At 31.1% G+C, this 24,137-nt stretch overlaps 3 protein-coding genes and 1 non-coding gene across 4 annotated transcripts; 1 reads left to right on the forward strand and 3 right to left on the reverse strand.

Annotated features, from left to right (window-relative positions):
• LOC108825997 (E3 ubiquitin-protein ligase AIP2) lies at positions 1-789 on the reverse strand. Its single transcript, XM_018599360.2, has one exon. The coding sequence runs from the start codon at positions 690-692 to the stop codon at positions 135-137; it is 558 nt and encodes a 185-aa protein (XP_018454862.1). The 5' UTR covers positions 693-789; the 3' UTR covers positions 1-134.
• A 5,015-nt stretch (positions 790-5,804) lies between these two features.
• Positions 5,805-8,326, forward strand: LOC108828538 (amino acid transporter AVT6A). Its single transcript, XM_018602266.2, has 5 exons — positions 5,805-6,323; positions 6,539-6,691; positions 7,053-7,256; positions 7,354-7,819; positions 7,915-8,326. Exons 1-5 carry the CDS (start codon positions 5,909-5,911, stop codon positions 8,048-8,050), a joined length of 1,374 nt encoding a protein of 457 aa, XP_018457768.1. The 5' UTR covers positions 5,805-5,908; the 3' UTR covers positions 8,051-8,326.
• A 7,090-nt stretch (positions 8,327-15,416) lies between these two features.
• TRNAK-CUU (transfer RNA lysine (anticodon CUU)) lies at positions 15,417-15,489 on the reverse strand. The gene has a single exon. It is a non-coding gene; the product is annotated as a tRNA-Lys (tRNA).
• A 111-nt stretch (positions 15,490-15,600) lies between these two features.
• Positions 15,601-18,396, reverse strand: LOC108823917 (WAT1-related protein At3g30340). The gene is made up of 6 exons (XM_018597230.2): positions 18,078-18,396; positions 17,432-17,494; positions 17,232-17,348; positions 16,730-17,129; positions 16,440-16,591; positions 15,601-15,899 (listed from the first exon to the last, which is right to left on the reverse strand). Exons 1-6 carry the CDS (start codon positions 18,263-18,265, stop codon positions 15,728-15,730), a joined length of 1,092 nt encoding a protein of 363 aa, XP_018452732.1. The 5' UTR covers positions 18,266-18,396; the 3' UTR covers positions 15,601-15,727.
• Positions 18,397-24,137: the final 5,741 nt, after the last annotated feature.

Here is a 24,137-nt window from a genome sequence, read left to right on the forward strand (position 1 = left end):
AACAAATCCATTTGAATAGGTTAGCATATATCGCCAAATCACTCAATTCTTGTTGTGATATTATCAGGGTAAGATAAAGATTTTATCAACTTCAACAAGACATAAAAAAACAAAAGAGAAAATCCAACTTGTTTCTAATTAACATTGTGACGGCAAAGAGGACAAGTGTTCCGGTTAGTCAACCAACTAGAGATACAGTCTTTGTGGTAATAATGCCGACAAGGAAGCTCAGAGAGTCTCTCATTAGAGCTGAGCTTCTCTCTACAGATGGCGCAAACTACCAAACCTCTCTCCTTCAGTTCCTCAGCCGTCAAGTTCACCACCGGTAGTTCCTCCACCATTTCTGGCCACCGCGTGGAAGATGAATTTCCTAGCACTCGACCGAAGATTTCATCGTAAGTCCCAAAAGTCTCCATTTCATGGTTGCTCCGCGATGACAAGTAACGGATGTAGTCGAGGTACTCGTCCTCGATGACAGCATGGTTCTCTTCGGAATCTTCTGCTGGATGTTGCTCTACTTCGTTTTCGATCTCAGATGGGAGATGAAACTCTGCCATCAGTTGTGAAGAAGATAGTACGAGGTGTGTGAACATGACTGGGTTCTCGAATGGTCGATGATAACAGAAAAGAAGATTAGGTTTTCGAATGTGCCGTTCAGATTCTGACACGTATATTTTGGATGGCACTCCCATGTGATCCTTGAGGACAAGATTTGCAACACATGTCTTGCTTGTCAGTCTTGTTTGTGGCACAGGTCTATGCAGCTATATCACCGACATATCAATAATATAAAGTTGGTGTAGTATTAAAAAATTAAAACTTTTGTTCAAACAAAACTGGTAGCTGCTGCCCATGATCGACCCCAAGTCATCCAGGACAGGCGGGAACATTTACAAATGTTATGAATCACAAAAAAATCAAATATTTTTTTTTTGGGTGTAAAAATTCAAATGTATTACTGTCAATATGTTTTCAAAAGCTGAACGACGAATCTGAAAATAACAAAAGGGTATATTCTGTGTTCCAGTATTTTTCACGATGATTTTTTTTTCTTAGATTTCAAGAATATGATATACTATTATGTCCTTCTAACTTTTTTTCTTATTACACAAAAGTATCACTTAACAATTATAATGTAAATTATATTTATTTTCAGCTAAAAATTAATTTCAAGCTACATTTATTTTATAAATAATTTTATTTATCTCAAATATTATTGGTCAAAAAGATATAATTAATAACAATATAAATATACTTCCGTCATTTTCTTAATATGTATGAATAATATCAAAATGACACTTCTTTATAAAATGAGTGAGTACTAATTTACCAGAGTGAAAAAAGACTGAGAGTAAACTACATCTATATTATGAAAACTGAAGTACATTTTGATACTATTTGGAAACTTGGATAGTAGATTACATGAAAACTATTTGAAAACCTGGACATCTTATTAAATGGAAATTGTTTGGTAACATGAATAAAATATTAAATATTTTTTTATTTGCACATTTGACCATAGCTTTTACAATAAATTAATTATTTAGTTTTCTATTCTTTTTATTTACATATTCTACAGCTGCATTTAAAAATTATTTTAAATTAATTAATTAAAATTTCAAAGCTTATCTAAACAAATCAATATTCATATATTGACCAAATCAAAAATTATTTTCTTTGGGGTAAAAAATAAAACAAAAACTGAAATATATAGTATATATTATATAAAACAATTTTTAAATATAATATTACCTTATTTAGTTTAGTCAAATATAAAATTTTGAGAGTTCAATTTTCAAGAAAAAATATTATAAAATTAATAATAATCATAGAAAACTAATGCAAAAATTTTAAAATTTTAGTATATTGTTTCATTTTAAACTAAATTTAGAAAATCAACAGATTAATATATGAGTAGTAAAATTATATCAAATTGCATCAAGTTGTAAAACTTTCAATATAATATTATGTACAAATAAAAATATTATCAAACATCTATATTAGAAAATAATATATTCTACAATATATGTAAACTATAAAAAGTTAAAAATATACATGAAACATTTTTATAAAACCAGCGAGTTATGAGTTTACAAGTCAAACCAGATATCCGCACGGGTTAATATATGATCTGTGCAATTTCCTTTTTCTAAAAAAATACACAAATTATAAAATTATCGAAACAAAATGCATAAGTTATAAGATTTTAGATGTAAAAACTACTTTTTGAAATAACTTAATAAAAAATATTTTATTTTTTCACAGAATTAGATTGATCAGGACATCAAAACATCAGTTGAAATACGTATATTTGTTTGGATATCGTGTTTATAGAGTTTTAAAATAAAATAAATACAATTTAGATATTGTAAATTTTTCGAAAATTTGAGTCGGATCATCTTCGGTCTAGGTAAGTTTGTAAGAAACAAAAAATATGTAAATAAACGATGTGCTTAAAAGATCATTAAATACTTTATAAAAACAGAAGAAAACTTCAAAATCTGCATAAGCGCGCAGATCAAAATCTAGTTAACGTTAAAATTTATCCGTTTTCCTCTTTTCCCTTTTTTTGCCAGCAAAAAGAACTCTTTTCCCTTTTATTTCACTTGATTAGTAAACTATTTACCAATCGTATGCTGAATTCAAGTAGATTCATAGTTACCTCTTTAATCAATATATTACGTGGATTAGTGACTTACCTTCCGGCCTAATCTTTTATTCAAGAGCGAAGTGCATAAACTAGACCAGGCCATCCTTACATACATTCACCAAAGCCTACTTAGGTACTGCGTGCTTCGTTTGACTCTGACGGTGTGATGTGACCTAGGTTGCATGGAAGCTTTATCGGACGTACGCTTCCCGCTTCGGAATCGAAATTGGAATCGGAAGCTTGTGGAAGCTTGCGGAAACTCGCTTCCAAAGCGTTTCCAAAATATTCTCTTTAAATATCTTTTGGAAGCTTACGGTTCCGTTTTGGAATCACGTTTCCAATTTTTAAGACACAATGGTATAAATCAACAAAAAATATAAAATCATAGTTTTTAATTTATATAAAATCCAAAATTTAATAGTAATGAAATAGAGAGAATCGAAATATACAAACTCTAAAATTAATATTATAAATTATCCTTTTGTATTAAGGTTTTTATTAAATATATAGAATATACTAAAATATATATTTTCAATTATTTGTGAAGTAATAAAAATAATTAATATAATAATTTATTTAAACTTATTTTATGTGTGTTTTCAAAGCTTTAATATGAAATCATTTGAAAATTATTATAAAAGAATAAGTGATTTATTTTAAATTTAAATCATATAATATTTAGTTTAAGATTTTATAAAATTTTCTTATATTTTAATATATATATATATATAGACAGATAGATACACGCTTCCAACACGTATCCGTTTCCTAATTTTTTGAAAAATCTCGCTTCCACGTTTTCATACGCTTCCGCTTCCACGTTTCTGTTTCCGTTTCCATGTAACATAGGATGTGACGTATGGATGAATGTATTATACGATGAACTATAAGTTCGAAACATTCAAATTTCAGTTAGATTTTATCGAAATTAAATAAACACAGGTATTTCAATTTTGTAAGATATTGTTTATGTTAAAAATTAAGACTATAGTACAGTTGTGAATACTAGTGAGATAGCCACCCAATAAAAGTGTTTTTATAAACATACTTGATGAATGGAGCATCGACTTTGTGAACAAAAGAAGACTACAAAACAACAACCACTTTATTTTACATGTATGTCCTTGGTTAGGATGTTTGCAGGTCCTTGATGATTACAATCGCTAGAATTCATTTCATGTTGTTACGTTTGGACTTGAATTGCTAATGCTTTTAGGATGGTATTTTTTTTTTTTTCCGTCTATGATATTACTAAGGGACTAAAAGCCCAAACTACAAAAACATAAACTTAAGCCCACAACTCGGGCAATGAAAGAGAGATAACATACAATGGGCCTTAAGCCCAATCTCCAAACCAAACAGGCGTCACATTCCACGCGTCGAGACGCACGCGTTGACGCCCACGTGTTGAAACCACCGCCATCATCATAACACGCGTCGTACTTTCACCAAGTTGCGACCCACCGACCGAGGCCGACATCGGAACAAACGGAACAACTGCTGTTCCGCCGAGTCTCTCCGGAGTCAAAACCACCGCGTCCACACATCGAGACCGGAGCTCTTTCAAGATGGAGAGCGTCAACGGGCCAGTCCCAAACTCTCATCCAGAGCCTCCGGATCCATCTTCTTCCTCTCCCAGGCTTCCTTCGACGGAGAGCGTCACCGACGTTAAACGGGATCTCATCCCAAAGCGAAGCCATCCCAGACACCAACCCTAATCGGACACTCCGATTATCCAGACCAACAAAAACTTCGGCGATTACACCACCGTACGTCACCAAACCCTTAAGCCGACCGTTTACCCCTTTTAAGATGGTATTTTCTCTTATCAAATAACATTTTTGTGGAAAAAAAATAGGAATTGCTAATGCTTTTAGGATGGTTTTTCTCTTATCAAATAACATTTTTGTGGAAAAAAATAGAAAGACACAACCATTTGACAATCGTTTTGTTAATAATTCTTTTGAATATTCGAATGTACGTTTAACATTCTGGACGTGGCAACCCGTTCTTAGATATGTTAAAAACCTGAATACTAATACTTTTTACTATAGTATTATCTAGCTCTGATTTGCCTAACAGTCTATATGTACACCGGACTGGGTATATAATTAAAAAATGGGCGGATGACGCACGAATGATAGTCGACGCTTTGATTACCACTAAGAGCCAAAATTTGGTAATATTTTATGCCTAACCATCATCCAAGTCTGGTTAGCTAATTAAATATCACAGGTTCGGCAATAATTAAGTAGGAGCTAGTTCCTATCAGTCTTTCCTGTCCACATATTATTTTGAATATTTTTTGTTCAACTTCCACATATTATTTTGAATTAAATAAAGAATCGAGTTGTGTCTCCTTTTGATAACTTCTACTCTTCTACAACTAAATTTTCTTAATACGAAGTTGTAATTGATCATAAAAAAACTACATAAGTTAGATGGTAGTATACTATGGATGTTTATCCTCCAAAGATATTAGATTAATACATGTTTGTTTTTGAAAGTCTATCTAACTAAATAAAGTTTAGGAATTCTATGTGGTATGTTATATATTTATTGTTTGAACATATTATTTTTGGGTGAAATTTGATACTATGATAGTAGTTATCTTCGCCAATCAGATTCAAAACTTTGTGGTTGGATTCGATCTATATGTTGTGCCAAACTATAAGGCATATTGCTCATCAACATTCATATGAACATGATTTTTGTTTCGGTTTATTTAAATATCCAGAAAGATAGTTTATCTATAGATATACATACTTCCCTCTAATGAGTTTTTTCAATAAACTCGAGACATCCTAAACTAATAAAAAAATTTTCATTATCTTAATGCACTTCCACACAGTAAACAATCCAGTGAATCATCCTAAACGCTGCGTCGATTCTCTCTGCAATCTAATCAGCACCACCTAAGGTCAAATAAGTCGTCATCATAAATATAGTGAATCTCGATCATTCAGTTTTACAAATTTAGCTCACCACGTCACCTATTACCCAATAGCAATCCAATAAAAATCTCTTTCTGCAAAGTTACAAAAAAAAAAAAAAAATCTCTTTCTGCAAACAGGTTCCGTACAGATTATTATAATCATTTCCACGTCAGCAAAGACAAAAATCGCGAGCCTATAATCTCAATCCACATCTCCAACTTCTCCTTCTCCTTCAGACATTCTTCTTTGTAGGAGAATTCGAAATCTCCACTCTTTGTCCATCTTCAAAGGTTTCGACATTGACTTTTGTATCAATTCGAAGATGACGATTCAAGACCTTGCTCCGGTTCCAAGGAGGTGCTCTTCATCCAACGACGTGGCGGCTCCGTTACTGCCCAGAGTTCAGAGAGAAGAAGTTGCTTGCGACGAGTTCAACGGAGCTTCTTTCAGTGGCGCCGTTTTCAATCTCGCCACGACGATAATCGGTGCTGGCATCATGGCTCTGCCCGCGACGATGAAGATCTTAGGGCTGGTGCTCGGGATCACGATGATCGTTGTGATGGCTTTCTTGAGCGATGCCTCTATTGAGTTCTTGCTTAGGTTTAGTAATATTAAGAAGAGTCGGTCTTACGGTGGCTTGATGGGTGACTCTTTTGGGAAGCCTGGGAGGGTTTTGCTTCAAGTTGCTGTTTTAGTTAACAACATTGGTGTTTTGATTGTCTACATGATCATCATTGGTATGCTTACTCATCTCGTAGTTTAATAAAATAATCTGCTGTTACTTTTTTTGAATGAAGAAATTGCTAGACGGTAGTTAGACCCTTTTGTAGGGGTTTATTGGTTAGACAGTCGTCTAGACCGATTTTTTTAATGGGTAGACCGATTTGCCTCCTAGGCGGGCGCCTAGCTGGTTGAATCTTACTCTGGTTGTTTGTTTGTTTGTTTGTTGAAGGTGATGTGTTGGCTGGAAAGACAGAAGATGGCATCCACCATTATGGTGTTCTTGAAGGATGGTTTGGTCACCATTGGTGGAACGGAAGACTTGCTATTCTTCTCATTACTACTCTTGGTGTCTTTGCTCCTTTGGCTTGCTTCAAACGAATTGGTTAGTGTTTCTGTTCTAACACAACCATTGCTTATTCAGGACAAGGGCCTGTCTTGAGATTTTAGGGGCGGTAGACGATTTAGTAAATGTTTCTATAAAAGTAATTTTTGTAACAATTTCAGACTTACTTTGGTTAGTGTTTCCGTTTGCTTGTTCAGGACAAGGGCCGGTCTTGAGATTTTAGGGGCGGTAGACGATTTAGTAAATGTTTCTATAAGAGTAATTTTTGTAACAATTTTAGACCTACTTTGGGGGCGATAGACCAATGTTTAATTTGGTTATGCCGCCCTGTGTTTGCCATAAGTAGATTTGGTCTATGCATTTTAATTGCTTCTGACTTATGATTATGTTTCCTTTGCAGATTCTTTGAGATTTACATCTGCCTTATCAGTGGCTCTAGCCGTCGTGTTCCTCATCATCACAGCGGGGATATCTATCATGAAGTTTATCAACGGTGGCGTGGCGATGCCAAGATTGTTTCCAGATGTTAGTGACTTAACATCTTTCTTGAACCTCTTCACAGTTGTACCTGTTCTCGTCACCGCTTTCATTTGCCATTACAATGGTAAAATCCTCTGTTTCTTGCTTTACAAGCATAAAGCTTTCAAGAATGAACAAGAAAACTCATCTTCTTGGTTTTATTACTTTTGATTTGTTTTCAGTTCACAGCATACAGAACGAGCTTGACGACGAAACTCAGATACAACCTGTTGTCAGATCAGCTCTTGTGCTTTGCTCATCTGTATACATAATGATAAGCATTTTTGGTTTCCTCTTGTTTGGAGACGATACTCTTGATGATGTCCTTTCAAACTTCGACACTGATCTTGGTATCCCTCTTGGTTCTGTCCTCAACGATGCGGTTCGAGTTAGCTACGCGCTTCATCTTATGCTCGTGTTCCCTATTGTTTTCTACCCGTTGAGGATCAACATCGATGGGCTCTTGTTCCCTTCTGCTCCATCGTTAACCACCTCAAATGTTAGGTTTGGTTGCCTCAGCGCTGGTCTCATCTCTGTCATCTTCTTGGGTGCAAACTGCATCCCGAGCATTTGGGATGCGTTCCAGTTCACTGGAGCCACTGCTGCTGTTTGTCTCGGATTCATATTCCCAGCTTCTATTATACTAAAGTGAGTTTCATTGGTTATGTGAATGTGAACAGAGTTGTTGTTGTTTTAGTGTTCTTAGTTAAGCAGAGTTCTTCTTCTTGTTATGTTTCTTGCAGGGATCGTCATGGCAGAGCAACAAGCAGGGACACGATCTTAGGAGTTTTCATGGTTGTTCTTGCGGTGTTGGCCAATGCTATCGCTATTTACAGCGATGCTTATGCGTTGTTCAAGAGGAACGCACCTCGTGAGTGATGTGGAGGATGAGTAAATTGTGCCAGTTTGGGGGTGTTCTTGGATGAAGAAGGAAAACAAAAGTGTTTGTTTTTATTCCATCTTCTTTTTCTTATGCGAGGTTGAATAAGCGAGAAGACAGGACTTGTCTTCTCTTTGTGTGTTGTACCGTTGTTGTTGAGTGTTGTTTTAGGGTGTATGTACTTCTCTGCTTGCTTGTGGTTTTGTATCACCATGAGTGTAGAAACTTTGTATAAAGATCAAATGTAATGCAGAATACATACTTTTTGTGTATCATGTTCTGATCTGTCATATATATCATAGTCTATTATATCAATCAATGTTGTACAATCCTACTGATCAATGGTGGGATTAGAACCTGACCCAACTCATGTTTGCCAAAGAATAAAAAGATATGATTTCTATATATCTTCGAGTGGCCAACATAACAGATAAAATTATTGACTATAATAACTTTTTTTTTGTAACACTGATTATAATAACATAATATGCACTTAGCAGTACTAATATTCTTCTTTTTTTTTTTGCTACTACCAGAGGACATAAAAAATTATTACAAATGATTATACGATTGATAATTTTACATGTCTAATGAATACATTGATTTTACTTCCGCCACATTACTACACTGTTGTATGAAAATTATAATGTTTAATTTGTATTCCAATATAACTGATGATAAACTTCATTTTAAGAGATTCAAACTCTAGATTTCTGGGTGCAAGAACATTTATGAACAATTTATTAAATCACTAGATTACTAAAATTTCTACGACAAACATTTTTGGATGTATGCATAATTCATGTATGTATCTCTTCTTCAGAAACAACAAGATAGAGAAGAGAAAGATATTGTGGAAGAATCCATCTTTCATAATCATGATGAGATTCACAAATTTAATCCTAGCTCTGACTCCATATAATCATTCAAGCCTTAGAAGAGGACCATATCTATGCTCATGAAGGTGCCTTTACATAAAGATATCTAATTTACCTTTTTTTTTGTCACCTTACTCTTTTCTCTCGAATATTGTTTTCTTTCTCCTAAAGATTAGCTGAATAAAATAGCTATTAATAACTTTCTTTAGCTTTGTATATCTCGATTTGTTTTAATAGGCGGAAATGCTGCCATGCTGGTGACAAGTCTCGACTATCGTGAGATAAAGATACATAGACACAGACACTGGTTTGCTTTCACAAAAATTATTTCTTAAATAATTTGTATACATCGACATTTTCTTTCACTATCGTAATCAATCCATTATTCATACACCATAACTGGAATCGTGCGAGCTCACCGACATGGCTGCAACGAGGAATCTAAGGTCCGGGAGAACGATGAGAACCTTGTTGGCTAGAGCCGAGAAGGAGCAAGTGAGAGAAACGAATATTGATGATTCGAGTTTAAAGATTTCAAGTGCATCATCAAAGCATTTAATAGTGTAGCAAAAACTAGGGTTTCATAAGATAAGTAAGAGCTATTTTTCATATAAACGAAACCCAAGAAGAAAAATATTTGGTCGATTTGTGTATTTCTATAATTATTTATCGTGCCTGCATGCTGTAGTAAAAAATTGGTACACGAAATTTAGAAACGTGCTAAAACCTTTTTTTTTTGGGTTACGAGCTTCCATTGAAACTAAGTCACAACTAAATGGAAAATGTTGGTTTGAGTTTCGATTCATATAGTTTATGATCTGGTAATCTGATAACATGCGGTTCAGGTAGAGCAGGTTTATTGCTGTCTCTTAAGAAGGGTTGTTCAGTGACAAAAAAAAAAAAGAAGGGTTGTTAAGAGATTGTAATTAAAATGTAGTAAAAAGGAAAAAAGAGAAGGGGGGTATACCTTAATTAAACACGGGAAGGAATGTCTCTTACTGTACGTGTAGTTGCTTCCGTCGCGTCTCATCTTTTGTTTCATTCTTTCTCTCTCTGTTTCTCTTCTCTGTGTGGTCCACTTAAAAGACACTTAAGAATTTTAGCAATACACATACTTTTACCCCTTAAACATTATTCGTGTTAACCGGATCAACAGATAAAATATATAAAAACAATTTATCATCGATGAACAAGTCATCTTCCTGGTTTTCAGAAAAAAACACGTCATCTTCCTAGACATATCATATAATCAAAAGAACAAAAATAGCTTGTAATACTTGTAGCATTTGTATATTTTCCTTAACTAGTTTTATGTTTAAGCTTAGGTAATCATTTTCAGGTAAGAATATTTTCGTTCTCCTATAGAAAAGACGAACTTTATTTTTATTATAAAATAATTAGTAAAAGCACTGAGCATGTCGTCTTTCTAGATATGTCTTGGCATTACTGCAGGAGAGCATAAGAAGACCAACATATAAGATATTTTTTTGTAAAACATATTGGAAGATATTGATACCACTAAGGTTTGTCTTGTAAACCTACTTTAAGATTTAATAATTTATCATAGATTTAGTCTCTTCAATATTCCTCTAGCATTCAGTTCAAAAAAAAAATATTCCTCTAGCATTTAATAAGTATATAAATTTGTATTTACAGCATATTGATGATCTCACAACGGTAATAGCCTACCAAAACTTGAATTTTTTTATTCAGCCAAGGATACCAAGAAACTTAACTGTTACACAATGATTAATTATCCGATTCATAGTAAGCGTATGATCAATAACCGATCTCCTGACATGATTTAAATGACTGTGGATCGGTCAAACAAGAAGTTGAGTTATAATTAGAAACTAGAATTTTTGACCTGCATCACAAATATTTTAAATATATTATTTACATTTAGTGTTATATTTATATATTGTAGAATTCTATAATTTTGTTGTTTGGATTTTATATTCGCATGATTAATTTATAAATCTAAAAAAATAATTAATTATTAAAATTTCAAAATTTTCTAATAACATATTTTGTAAATAATACATGAAATAAATGTTAGTTATGTACTATTATATTTTGTACATAATCATTTTTAGATAATATGTTTCTTTGAGTTTCAAAATAAACAAAATATAATATATAGTTGTAAGTAAAATTTTAACATATGTTAATATTTTTTATTTTTGTGTAAAATATTAGATAGCTTACGATATTTTAACGATGAATGATGAATCTATTTAAATGATTTTTTTTAAAAAATGTTAGTTTACCAATTTAATATATTTTCATATTTAGTTCATAGGCATTTCTATTTTAATACATCATATGCTTTAATGATAAATTTTAAAAAATAACAAAACTTTATTTTCTTCGTTTTATGATAAAATTTAAAATTAACACTAGTTATAATAATATTATATTATAGATAAAAAGTAGGATCTTAAATAATACTCCCTCTGTTTTTTAAAGATCCATGTTATAGGAAAAAAATTTGTTTTAAAAAGATACATTTTTTACTTTTTCAATGTATTATTTAATGAAAATCTGTTAACTTCAAGAAAATTAATTGTGTTTATTGGATTTTTATTGGTTAAAGATTATGGAAAATTGTTATTCACAAAAATCAATGCATTATTAATGTGATTTCTTAATATATGTGAAAAGTCTAGAATATGTATCTTTAAAAACGGAGGGAGTATTAGATATGAAGATCAATTTTGCAAGAAAGGTAGTTAATCATGTTGACTTACGTTGGTGATGTGTACATAGAGACTTGTGTTGTATAATACTCTATCTCTTCGTAGTAAGTGTCACTTTAATAATCTCTATGTTCCACTTTATGTGATGTTTTAATTTACGTTATTTCACATAGATTAAGAAAACACATATTCTTATGTTGTTTATCTTGGTAACATAAAAATACATTAAATAAAACTAGTTTAACCAATAATAAAAAAGTACAGTATTTTGTAATTGGTCATAAAATTCAAATCATATTAAATTCTACCTAGATTAGTGAGAACATCACTTAAAATGAGACAAAATAAAAATCCTAAAACATCACTTAAAATGGAACGGAGGGAGTACTGTTTTTTTTACAAAAATGTAATTTTAAATACAATTTTCAATTTAAAATTAATTACAAATACATTGATTTTATTAATATATTTATTACAACTTAAAATTCAGACTTTAAGTTTAAATTGATTTGTTAATATATTTTGTTAATTCTAATTAAGATTTAATATAAATAATCAAATATATCACATTAAGTAATTAATTAAGTGATCATGCTATGACTTATCAACAGTAGATAAAAAGTAGGATCTTAAATTAATTGATTAGACTAGATTCTGATCCGCCCTTAAAAGGGTGGGTAAATATTTTTATTTTACATTTTTAGAAATTTAATTTTTATATTTGTGTTTTTAATTATATTTGTGTTTTTATAATATTTTTATTAGATGATTGATAAGATATTTTAATAATTGGATTAAAATAGTTGAACCACACCTATATCAGTAGATCATGTTTCTGTTTTAATTGAATAAAATAGATTTTGATCCGCACTTTTAAAGCGCGATAGTATTTTTTGTTAATAAAACTATTAACCCGTTTGTTAGTTCATAGTAGAAATGATAAATTTATTAGTTTAACCCGTTTGTACTTAATAATTATTTTTTATATTTGTCGGAATAGCTCAAATATGATAGTTTTAAATTGTATTGTCATCTGTCGTTGATTAGTTTTAAAAAATCGAATTTATTTGAGTTTTGAAATAATAATTTAAAAAAATAATTAGCATTTTATTAAATAGTTTTTTTGTGCAATTATAGTTTTGTAAACACGTATATTTAGTATATTTTTCATATTGATTTAGAAAATGATTATTTCTATAATTTTCAAATATGTTTCAATATTATGAGTAGCTGTGACATTTCCTAAATAGTATTTTCTTATTATTTTTAAGTTTTGTAAAATACGATTTTGTGGTTTTTGTTTTAAATATGAAAATTTTATGTGCTAATTGTCAGATGATAATGTCAAAAATATAGATATTTAAAAATATTGTAAATATTTGAACATATTATTTTTAATTAGAATTTTATTCAGATGTTAAAACTATATTGAAATATCTTTTAAAACATAATTTGAATCTTGAGTTTAATTTATTTCAGTACCAGAATCTTTAGTTGTTTTTAGATATAAGTACTATAATTTTAAGAATATATCAGACTAAACTTATTCTATTATAATTTATTTTGATTAATTTCACATTTAATAATAGTGTATAATTTTTGAAAATTTTGACCCATATATGTCAAAGATTTTTTTAATAAAAATATTAAACATTAAAAAATGTTTAGCTTATTTGTGTATATATAGTAAATAAATTTGTAACCCATATAGAAAAAGAAAATTTTAACCTGTTTATATATTAAACTTCCTGTAGTGTTTAGTTGTGATCGTGATAGATAACAATATATGACCATATATATAGCAAATGAAGTTTAATATATAAAAGTTAACACTATAGGTTATATGTGTAATGTGGCTATTGTTAATAAAGAGGAAATGATACATAAGAGATTGAAGTAAGTTTTTTTCTTGTTGGTATTTTTCATCAACGAAAAAGTCAACTAAGGACATTACAAAGTGGTGATCGAGAGCCCAATATACTCATGATTTATGTACCGTCAAGCCCAATGTAAATCCGATAGTTTTTTTTTCTTTTTTTTTTCTGTCATCTGAATCCGATAGCTGATATACACGTGTTGAATTCGGGACATTAAAAGAGGCAGTGCCGGAAATCGATGAACTCCGAGTCGCCACCGCTAGGTTGAAAATCTAATGAAACTGTAAGCTATCATCAAATAAACATATAGAAAGCTCTAAACAACTCGTATGACTTTCCACATCTCAATCCTACGTCATTTGTGGGAAGCTCCACCAAAACGTCTAACTCAGAGGCCCATCAGGGACATCATAGATATTACTCCCACCATTAAAAAGGTTCAAGCTAATGATAAGGAGGATCTCAGACGATAGCATCTAGTATGATTTAAGCGACTAAATTTGGTTGAGGGAAAAAAGGATCAAACAAAAATTATAGCAAATCGGAATTCAATTGAAAATCTACAAAATGAATCCAGAAGTTTATTATTTGGTTTGAGATCAGAAATTAATCCGATTCAATCAGAAAACCAAAAAAAAAAAAAACAACTCGATAGAGAAGAGAGAGAAAGAAAGAACACACGTAAATATTGTTGAGATTACTATGATTATTAATTAATCAGTATAAAGAAAATAATTAAGTTGAACCAAATAGCAAAAGACACAAGTAACCTTAATGAGAAATAAAAAACATTTGAAAACATGATGGTACAAAAAGTAATATGCCTCGAAAGAATAAGGGTAATTTCATAAAAGGGTTTCTGAATTAATAGTATTGATATGACGATCAATTTTGCAAGAAAGGTAGTTAATCATGTCGACTTATGGTGATGTGTAAATAGATACTTGTGTTGTATAGTACTTCATTTGTTCATATTAAGTGTCACTTTAATACTCTCTCTGTTTTATAATAAATGTCATTTTAATTTTTTTCTTGTTACATAAAAAGTGTCATTTTATAATTTAATGCAAATTATACTTATTTTCAGCTGAAGATTAATTGTAAAATATATTAAGTTTATAAATAATTTTATTTATCTCAAATACTATTGACCATATAAGTGTAACTAATAACAATTTACATATATTTCCGTCACTTTTTAATCTGTGTAAAAAATATCAAAATAACACTTATTGAAAAACGGAGAGAGTACTATTTTTTTGTTACAAAAAGTGTTTGATTTTCATTGCAATTTTCAATTTAAAATTAAGTACAAATAGATTGATTTTATAAATAATTTTATTTATCTTAGATAATATTGGTTGAATATATGTAATCAATAAAAAATTAAATACATTTTAGTTATTTTTTTATCAGTGTGAAAAATATTAAAGTTATACTTTTTATGGAATGGAGGGAGTATAATAATAGTAGCTAGTCGTTACTTATCTTTATCAAATGTAATAGGTAGATCTTGCTTTGATATTAATTTACGGAAGCAGTTGGTATTATCGTTAAGCCAATGCAAAAAATGAAAATCTAACGATATAAACTCTTAAATTAATTAACAGGTAATTTCTTGGTAAATCAATCTCGATTTTTTTTTTTTTTGAGCAACAATCAATCTCGATTATCTTCCAGTCTTTATCAAATGTAATAGGTAGATCTTGCTTTGATATTAATTTACGGAAGCAGTTGGTATTATCGTTAAGCCAATGCAAAAAATGAAAATCTAACGATATAAACTCTTAAATTAATTAACAGGTAATTTCTTGGTAAATCAATCTCGATTTTTTTTTTTTTTTGAGCAACAATCAATCTCGATTATCTTCCAGTTTTTACTCAAAATTATACATCAAAACAATTTAAAAGCGCCCACCGTGGGGCTCGAACCCACGACCACAAGGTTAAGAGCCTTGCGCTCTACCAACTGAGCTAGACGGGCATTTTGATGATACTTCTAAATCAAATTATATAACACCAGTTCATACAAATATATCTTTTGTTTATGGCAAACACTACTACCAACCTTTTCTTTTCTTTTCTTTTCAGCAACTCGAAATTTGAACATATTTTTATTTCTGTATAACAGTTGTAGTGTTATGATTTTCTGTTAGACATTCACTGTAATTAAGTCTTAGTTCATTACCATATGCGAAACAACTAAATATATATCAGAGTAATTATTTCCCAGAGACTGGATGGGCAGCACTATTAAGTTCCTTTGGAGCTGTCCCACAATCTTCAAGATCGAGATTTAGTGGTTCTTGTTTGGTTACTTGTGTCGGCTTATCCTTGCTTTTGCCCCATAAAAGTATATAAAGTCCCACGATGATGACCATTGATCCTATCACACTTTTTGTCATGCAACACAGAGAGTTCATGTGTCAGAAACTATTAGTAACAAATGTCAAAAAGAACCACTTAATATCTACCGTACGTAAGGCGAAAGAAACCCATAAAATTAGGTGTTCCTCTTGTGTAATCTTTTTCGAATCATATTTTTTTTTATATCAATCTCCACTTCGATCAAAGATATTTATCACAGATATTAAAGGTCTGGATAAGTTTCAATGATATTCTACCAAGTTAATGATTTAAAACTTTTTGTTATACTATAGGATGCATGCACTAATTTGGTCTAATAAAAAATCAATTTGGTCTAATTCCTCCGATTCCATGTTCACAGTTACTGTACCTTTTTTTGTTGCCAAATAGGGTCTTTTCTCTTTAGTCTAGGCATATTCCATACAAGTCAATGAATACTAAAATATGTATTATGCAACATTGTATTATGATAGGTTTGATCCAATTTAATTCTAAAATCGTTTGTTTGTACGTAAGTTGATATTAGGTTAACGATATATATATAAGTAGAAAGGAAAAGTAGGTTACCTTCCGCAGTAAATTTGCTCATGAAGAAAAAAGAAGCTTAAAAAGGCAGCAAAAACTTGAATCAAAGGGATGAAGCTAGACGTGAAAACCGGACCTCTTTGCTGGAGACACCATGACATTCCCACGTAGCACAATCCAGATCCCACGATGCCCTATACAAGTACCGATATAGTTGTTTACTTATTCATTAAAACGATTTTTTATATTTCGTTTGCAACTTGTAAAACATTAGACTACATGTAATTAATCTATAAGAATCTTAAGTGTACATAATATAATGTTATTCTTACCGAGTAAAGTAAAGCTAAAACTTCGAATTTATCTTTAATGACCCACATGGATATGCTCCTCTCCGAGATCAAACTCAACAAAGCAGATTGGATCACACCAAAAAAAGAGAGGATCATGGTGCTTGTGTATTGACATGGATACTTCCGGCATACTTTAGCTTGAACAATGAACCATGATGACCATATTAAGATTGATATGATCAGCATGACCGAACCCATTGCCCATTTTTGCGTTACCGCAGTGGTTGGACTATTTGACGTTTGTGTTTCTGTTTGAGCGTTTTGTGGAGTTAATGAGGCTCCTTTATAAAGCGTAAGTACCAAAGCTCCACAGATGCATATCATTGTGCCTAACACTTTGGCTCTTCCTATGTTGTTCTTTATGTTCAACGTCTCTTGCCTAATCATTCATTATTTTATTTGATAATGATGTACAATAGTTTATAAAACTAAATGAAGAATCCAAGTAATATGGAAATGTGTTTTGATCGATTTTCATTACCTAAAGACGAGAGCCAAAGCAAAAGTGACTGAAGGAACCATGTTGCTAAACGCTAGGGCGAAAGTGGCTGACGTATATTGTAGTCCAATTAGAAAGAAGTATTGCACCAAACTTGTCCTGCAAATTTGAAAGTTGCAAAAAGAATTTTAGATAATTTTTCTTAACGTCCAATGTTAAAACCAATACCAAAAGAAACTTACCCCAAGAGAGCGCTTAAGAAAAGTGAACACAAGATACTACCAGTGAGTTTTGGCCTGTTATGTCTACAAAAAGAAAAACCAAATTAATTTCTTGCCAGTGGAATACGAATCTATCTTTTGCTAAAAAATATTGTAAATAATATTTAAGAATTTGTTGACTTTACACAAAAGAGACTGAAACCAAGAGTCAACAAGGCACTCGAATAAACAAGACAGCCACTTATAATTTAATAAATATATTCAACCCAGAAAAAAAAAGAAACTTCGATGATCTTAACTAATCAACATATCTAACCAAGAAAATATTGGATCAATTAGTTGAATCCTTATGATGAAGAAGTTATGTGACTAGAGTGAAGCCATGACTAGGTCACTGTATACAAAGGTTCGTGTTTTATATTATATCGACATATTAAAAAATACAAATAAACCACACAAAGGTCGTCGAATGCTACATCGGATTTGAAAATGTGATAAGGATCCCAGACTCGAAATCTACCAAATTTAGATTTATCTGTTTGTGTGGCCAAGCAATACCGGATCTATCTGGCATCGGTGAACAGACCTCCGGAGATTAATCAATTGGCTCTCTGTCTCGGTCCATTGGACACCCGAATTATCAAAGAAAAAAACAAAACACAAATACCTTTCTAAGAAAATAGCAAATGGTGTCAAGAAAAGAGTTCCGGCGGCAAGTCGATAAGTGGCCGCAACCATACGGTTAACACCTTGATTAAGCATCTTCTTGAACATAACGTTTACACCGCTCAGCGCAATGTTGATAATAGACATCATAATCACAGCTTTCCATAGTTTCCCATCTAACTTTACCATAATTTTGGATATACGTATCGGTATACGTGTGCGTGTATATATAGAGAAATATGCAAAAACTTCTCTTTAATTATGTAGTTTAGAGAGGTTGTTGTGATATAGATATTTGATGAGAGTGTGGCTATATATCGTGACTCAAATAATGCTCAGAATGGTATCATTATCGCACTTGCCTTTAACTAATCTCATTTCATTGCGCTTTGAACTTGGCTTTTCCGTCTTTGTCCTCTCAACTATTCATGACAAAAAAAAGAGAGAGAGAGAGAGAGAGGGAAAAAGTTAATTAATTAATGGAAACTCTAGTAGTTTCCATTATCACAACGTGACATCATACACCAGTTATATGCTTAATTCACTATACCTATATAAACAACTTGGGTTAAGGGCATAATGGTTTTGCCAGGTAACTTCTTGCCATTTATGGTATAGTCGTATGGGGGTTTCAATCTATCTTATTAAAACAGGAACATTACAACTTCTTCTATGTGGATTTTTAAAAATGGACCTCATATATTTAAATTAAATGTCTCATTCTTTATATATAATACGTACCATAGTCTAACTTTGCATTGATATATTTCCTTAAATACAATTCTTCTTTTTGTCCATATTCCATATATGATTTTTACATTTATTACATGTCGATTTAAATAAAATATATACTAAAAATACTAAAAAATATTAATCGTTCTATAATTACCCTATACAATTCATTTTAAATTGATCAGTATATTTTCATTGGCCATATTAATTTTATTAGTACAAATAACATTAGGTAGATAAGTCATAGACACATACATAAAGATATGACTATTCTTATAACAACGTTGGGCCTAATCTACTTTCTAAAACAAATAACACATAGCTTCATATATTGTATAGAATATAGTAATATTGTATAGTATTATACTTATACAATAATACTAAAAACAAACTGAACTGAAATATAATATATATCGAAGATGCTTTGAACCATTACACACAAAATATATTAGACCTCAGAGATAAAATTCACTTTGAAATTACGTAATAATTATTTTAAAATTTTAAATTTCGTAATGTACAAAAAAACATAAGTTTTATATAAAATTTTGTGTTGCAATAAAAAGACACAACTCGCGCTTGCAAAATGTTATTTTTACATACGAAAGACAGTTTTGATATTGTTCTTTAAACACAAAATTGAATTATACAAACTCGATACTACATAAAACTAAACAATATAGAATACATTTTAAAAATAAAACCCGTGCGGGTGTGCATATGTTTATATAATATATAAATATAAATTATGTTACACATATTTTCATATAAATAATACCCCAATGTTAGTTTTGTATGATAAATGTTGAAAATACAAAATATATAGCACTATATATTTTAAATAATACAGAAAAAATCTACTTTACGTTATCATAAAATTTAAAAATCAAATTTACTAATTAAACACATTGCTTATTTAAACACATTAGTACACATTATTATTTATCAAAATTTTATATTAATACACATTGGCGATCATGTATAACATTTAGTAAAAACAAAGATAAAAAAAAATGACTCCCGCTCGGTCGAGCGGGTCATAATCTAGTTCTTATTGTTATCAATCGTTAACATTAAGACAAAGCATGATAAGAATAATCCATATAAATAGTTTACTAAAGCATCTTAAAAGAAACTTTTAGGTTGTCAAAAAAAAAACACTTTATAATAGCCTTGCCGTGATTCATGAATAGTTGGAAAAAACCTTTATACTTGGCTCCAAATATTATATCAGAGAACATTTTTCTTCAATAAATCTATATTTTCTACTTTAAGATACAAATTACTATTTTTATTTATATTTATAGAAATAGTATACATTACTATTTAGATGAAGAAGTAACATCTTCTATTTTAGAGACATACATTACATTGGAGAAGATTTTTTGCTATTTAAAAATATATCTAGACTATATTTAAAAGGTATTTTAAAAGGAAAAACATAAAAATACACCAAATGATCTAAAACCGCATGTAATACAAACAAAGTAGCATCAATAACTGCCAATTTTGCTAGGATATCAGCTGTTTGATTTCTCTCCCTATTGACTTGATCCCGCGAACACAAAGGTAACATTCCATCCAGAAGCGGACATCAAACAATAAGTTCCCCAAGTCCGTGCTCCTGTTAGTATTAATAAGTTTAACGATCGAGCTCCAAATTACCTCCTTCAAACCAAACATATATCACCACCCCTTAAGCTATACATTTTGTAAAGCCATAAGAAAAGCTTGTGACTCCGCTTCTAACACAGCCCGCACACCCATCAACTTGGCGGATCCTGCACTCACAAACTTACATTCCTTATCTCTAACTATCCAAGCAACTCCCGTGAACTGATTGTCCTTGGAGAAACTGCAATCAAAGTTACACTTTAACCATCCATGTCAACAATAGGAAACAGATATGTTGTGTATTATTACAACATAATTTTAGTCTGAAATTGTTGATTATTGCTAACTTAATATAATATTTAAGTTTTGAAAGTAAGTTTGATTTTTAATAATATGCACCTCACGTTGGATACTCGTCAACAAAGTGAAAGACATACTTTTAAATTTTTATTATTTCGGAGTCGCGTGTCTACCATATATTGAAACAGAACAATATACAGTTGTTCCAAGAATCCTAAAGTACAGAGATCTAGTCAAGCAATAAGAAGCATCTATATGTAACACCAACACGCACGTTTAAATTTGGTTGATTTCAGTTTCACTTTCTGTAGAGCCCATAGCTGAATGTCGTAGTACTCAATATGTATGTCTTTTGGTTTATGGAATAAATATGTTATCTTCCATTATTCTGATTTTATTTTTGTTATTAACATATATTATGTGGATTTAATTAGATTCGTTTTATAACTCAACAATAATATAATACAAATAAACCACGATGATATAAAATTTAGTCTTACCATTCTTAGTTAGAGTTTGAAAATTAAACCCGCACACATTTGTGAAATTATAATGATAAAACTAAAAATATCAATACATTTTGAATGTTTGTTCAAAAAAATCAGTACAGTTGAATTAGTTTTAAGTTATTCCAGTTCATTGATAACATTGTTTAGAAAGTCAAAATTGTCTTAGGAAATTAACTAAATTTAATATTTTGACCCGTGTAAATACAATTTCTTACGGTAGTCAAGTTGGAATAGGAGAGTCAGCTGAATCAATGACTGATTTTTTTAGTGCAACAAGTTCAATGTTGAGAGTCGTAATCTTTTTAGATCAAGAATAAGAGTCGGTTATTTAATTACCTCTTTGCAGCTGTTAAAATTCGAACATGGTGCCTCTACACTTAGGATAGCTAAACCGGTAGAAATAGTAGCTCCGGACAATTTACTTATTTTTTCGACTAGTGAAGTTAGCCTGTTTGCCATAAAATGAAAAAGAACCATAGTTGTAATTAATTATAAGATTCTTAATAAAAGTAGATCTGATCAGACAATAAAAAGAATCTATACTTTGTTGATTTTGTGATATACACACACATATATACACTACAAAATATCATATATTACTTATTAGTTTATCAGTACCACATATAAATAAAGAATTGACAAGAGTTTTCACAATGCTAATGGAGATTAGAACAATGCGTCAAATCCTGTCTCAAAAATATGATGCCTTGCTTAGTTCTAACTTCTAAGTATTATCTCATTTGTTTATTTCAATTCGGTTCCTTTACGTTTCGTGACATCTCAACTTTCTGTAATATCCAAATTATATAGCTTGTTAGACATTCACATATTCACTAATGAAAACATCCAATATATATATAAAACAATCAATATATGTATATGTATATATACTATAAAAATAACTTATAATTTTTTTTGTAACTGAAATAACTCATAAATTTCATCTTAGTTTTACTGGTACCTTCTTTATTTTTAATAACTGCCATTTTCTTAAACAACTTTCAAAATCTTGTTATTTAACTAATTGACTCATTATTGTCTATTCTTTTTCTCGAGGGACGACGGCGATGTAAGTTGTAGAGCAAATTTGCTCAAAACACACAAAAGAGCTAAATATCACTGGTTAGGGGGAAAATGGTAGAATTGGAAGGGAAAATTTTGGGGGGGAATTTGGGTAGGGGATGCAAATATGAGAAAACTTGTGTGTAATTGTGTGTATAGAGTACAAATATTCTAAGTGGTAACTATCAGTATCATAAACACACTAGAGTTGTGACGGCTGACACAACTTTCCAGCACGCTTTTTTCTGATAAAAACTTTCCAGCCCGCTATGACATTTGCATTCACAATTAAGAAAAGGGCTATGCTTTTAACATAACGAAGAAACTAACTGTTCTGAAAAAACGTTTGCATTCACAAATTGTAGAGAGTTTTACGTACGTATCAAATGTTGAACCCGAAACTCGGTAGTAAAATATCTGTCTATTGTTACTTACGTTCCACACTTACGAATTAAAACCTAAAGTTAACTGTTTGTACGTCGATCACACATAATTATTTTTTTTTGGAAAAATAAAGGGTTAAACCCGGATCTATTAAAGACACATACCTAACTTCCGGGTGGAGGTACAGCCACGGATAAATTTTCTCATGAGCGTTCAAATGAGCCGAAAGCAATAGCCCATATATTAAGTCTCACATCGACAAATATGAGTAAATGGGAGTAATATATAAGTGTGTGGGCAATCCTCCACTCTTGAGTTAGCTTTTGAGTGTGAGTTAGGTCCATCACTAATATGGTATCAGAGTCCAAAGTTTTCAATTTGTCGATTGTGGCCCACCCGTGGATGTCCAGTCCCACGAACTTCACACTACAGATGTCTAATCCTGAACGTGAGAAGGGTGTATAAGTCCCACATCGACAAATATGAGTGAATGGGAGTCAGAGCCGTGCCTGACTTTTTCTAGGTTAGAAGCATCAAAAAAATTTTGGCCCCTTGATTTGTTTTAATATAAAATATTTAATTTAAAATAACTGATAAAAACAAAGAATAATATAAAATGTACTTTTCTACCTCGAACCCGTGACCTGTTTAGCAAAACAACTCACTCAATCACTGTACCAATGACAACTCTATAGATATTGGCCCCAAAATAATTTTTAGACTAATCGGCCCCAAAGCCAATGCTTCATCAACTTTGTATCAGGCACGGTTCTGATGGGAGTAATATATGTGTATGGGCAATCCTCCACTCTTGAGCTAGCTTTTAAGTGTGAGTTAGACTCATCACTAATATCATATCTGTGTCGCCAGTGGAGTTTGAACCCGAATTCACCGTATTAAGTTTTTAATTCCCTCGAGAGTGACTAGGCCACCACCATTAGTTATCACACATAATTATTTTAATCATGTTTTCCAAAATTTACCATGTGGATGAGCTAGTTGTTCGATTTTTACATTTAAGAACCAACCAGACATAAAGTATATGCACCTTTTAGCTCGCTCAAGCTGGTTTTGCGGCCACGAAAATATTTCAATTTTCGTTCTTCAAATGTTTTCATATTCTTTTTTTTTTTTTTCTCATTTTAGAACGTGACATTATATATTTTGTAAACATCATGTCATAAACCGTGTTTTGACAAAACATGCATGTAAGAAAAATATTAGAAAAAAAAAACTGTTGTTCCGACACTAAAATCGAATAAACCAGTTAGATCTTTTTTACTTTTCAAGTCGACGACCTGTAAAAGTTGCCTTGGTCACAAAGTTAAGTTGAAATGAAATTGGCTAATATTTTAATATATTCATTTATATTCTCATATAAGAAGAGGAATTATTTATATGCATAAAATAGACTGACGTCTATTTACAAAATGTAGTGGCGAAGAAATCATAAACTAATG

The sequence above is a fragment of the Raphanus sativus genome, chromosome 9 (genome assembly GCF_000801105.2).
Source record: "Raphanus sativus cultivar WK10039 chromosome 9, ASM80110v3, whole genome shotgun sequence".
Taxonomy (NCBI): Eukaryota; Viridiplantae; Streptophyta; class Magnoliopsida; order Brassicales; family Brassicaceae; genus Raphanus; species Raphanus sativus.

Excerpts from the sequence above, each read along its gene's own strand:
- LOC108825997 (XM_018599360.2), bottom strand. The coding sequence starts at position 692 with ATGGGAGTGCCATCCAAAATATACGTGTCAGAATCTGAACGGCACATT.
- LOC108828538 (XM_018602266.2), top strand. The coding sequence starts at position 5,909 with ATGACGATTCAAGACCTTGCTCCGGTTCCAAGGAGGTGCTCTTCATCC. Across the intron at positions 6,324-6,538 it reads TGTCTACATGATCATCATTG|GTGATGTGTTGGCTGGAAAG; the intron begins GTATGCTTACTC and ends TGTTTGTTGAAG. Across the intron at positions 6,692-7,052 it reads GGCTTGCTTCAAACGAATTG|ATTCTTTGAGATTTACATCT; the intron begins GTTAGTGTTTCT and ends TTTCCTTTGCAG.
- LOC108823917 (XM_018597230.2), bottom strand. The coding sequence starts at position 18,265 with ATGGTAAAGTTAGATGGGAAACTATGGAAAGCTGTGATTATGATGTCT. Across the intron at positions 17,349-17,431 it reads TTCTTAAGCGCTCTCTTGGG|GACAAGTTTGGTGCAATACT; the intron begins GTAAGTTTCTTT and ends TCAAATTTGCAG. Across the intron at positions 16,592-16,729 it reads TTTTAGCTTTACTTTACTCG|GGCATCGTGGGATCTGGATT; the intron begins GTAAGAATAACA and ends GTACTTGTATAG.